The sequence below is a fragment of the Eimeria mitis genome, genomic scaffold, assembly GCF_000499745.2.
Source record: "Eimeria mitis Houghton genomic scaffold, Emh_scaff307, whole genome shotgun sequence".
Classification (NCBI taxonomy): Eukaryota; Apicomplexa; class Conoidasida; order Eucoccidiorida; family Eimeriidae; genus Eimeria; species Eimeria mitis.
The window spans coordinates 3,191-3,953 of record NW_013571416.1 but is presented as its reverse complement, the minus strand read 5'-3'; the positions used below and the strand labels follow the sequence as shown (position 1 = coordinate 3,953).

Here is a 763-nt window from a genome sequence, read left to right as displayed (position 1 = left end):
TGCTGCTGCTGCTGGTGTTGTTTGTTTAGGTCCTGAGCTGGGATCGGAGTTGGTGGCGTTAGAGCTGCCTGTACACCTGAATCTTGCTGCTGCAGCACTAAAGAAAGAAGAAGCAGCAGCAGCAATCCATCACTGCAGCAGAGTGCTGCTGCTGCGGAAGCGGCACCCCAAGGCTCTATATAGACTCGCCAAGGCTCACCTTATACTAGATGTAAACTGCTGCTGCTGCTGCTGCTGCTGCTGCTGCTGCTGCTGGTGATTGTGGTGGTGGTGCTGCTGCTGGTGATGGTGCTGTTGCTCCTGCTGCTGCTGCTGGTGATGGTGCTGCTGATGCTGCTGCTGCTGGTGATGCTGATGCTGCTGCTCCTGCTGCTGATGCTGCTACTGGTGATGGTGCTGGTGGTGGTGGTGGTGGTGATGGTGGTGGTGGTGGTGCTGCTGCTGCTGCTGGTGCTCTTGCTTAGGGTGGTGATGCTGCTGCTGCTGCTGCTGCTGCTGCTGCTGCTGCTGCTGCTGCTTCATGTTAGTTGCTTCTTTTGCTGCAGCATTAAGTTCTGTGCTGTTGCTGCAGCAGTTGATGCTGCTGCCTCATGCTTACCTGCTGTTGCTGCTGCTGCTGTTGCTGCTGCTGCTGCTGCTGCTGCTGCTGCAGGAGTTTGAGGAGGCAGCAGCAGCAGCAGCAGAGCTGCTGGAGGCGCAGCCCGGGGACCCTCTTGCGGTGTCACTGCAGCAGCAAATAAAGAGAGAACAAGAATTACACAAA

At 56.6% G+C, this 763-nt stretch overlaps 1 protein-coding gene across 1 annotated transcript in view; it reads left to right on the top strand.

Moving 5' to 3' along the window:
• Positions 1–390: 390 nt before the first annotated feature.
• The window catches only part of EMH_0007360 (uncharacterized protein), a gene marked incomplete at both ends in the record, with an annotated part of 1,338 nt that continues 965 nt past the window's right edge, over positions 391–763 (top strand). The window contains 2 exons of the mRNA XM_013497980.1: positions 391–393; positions 653–763. Coding sequence (XP_013353434.1) covers positions 391–393; positions 653–763 — 114 coding nt within the window. The remainder of the gene's footprint in view (positions 394–652) is intronic.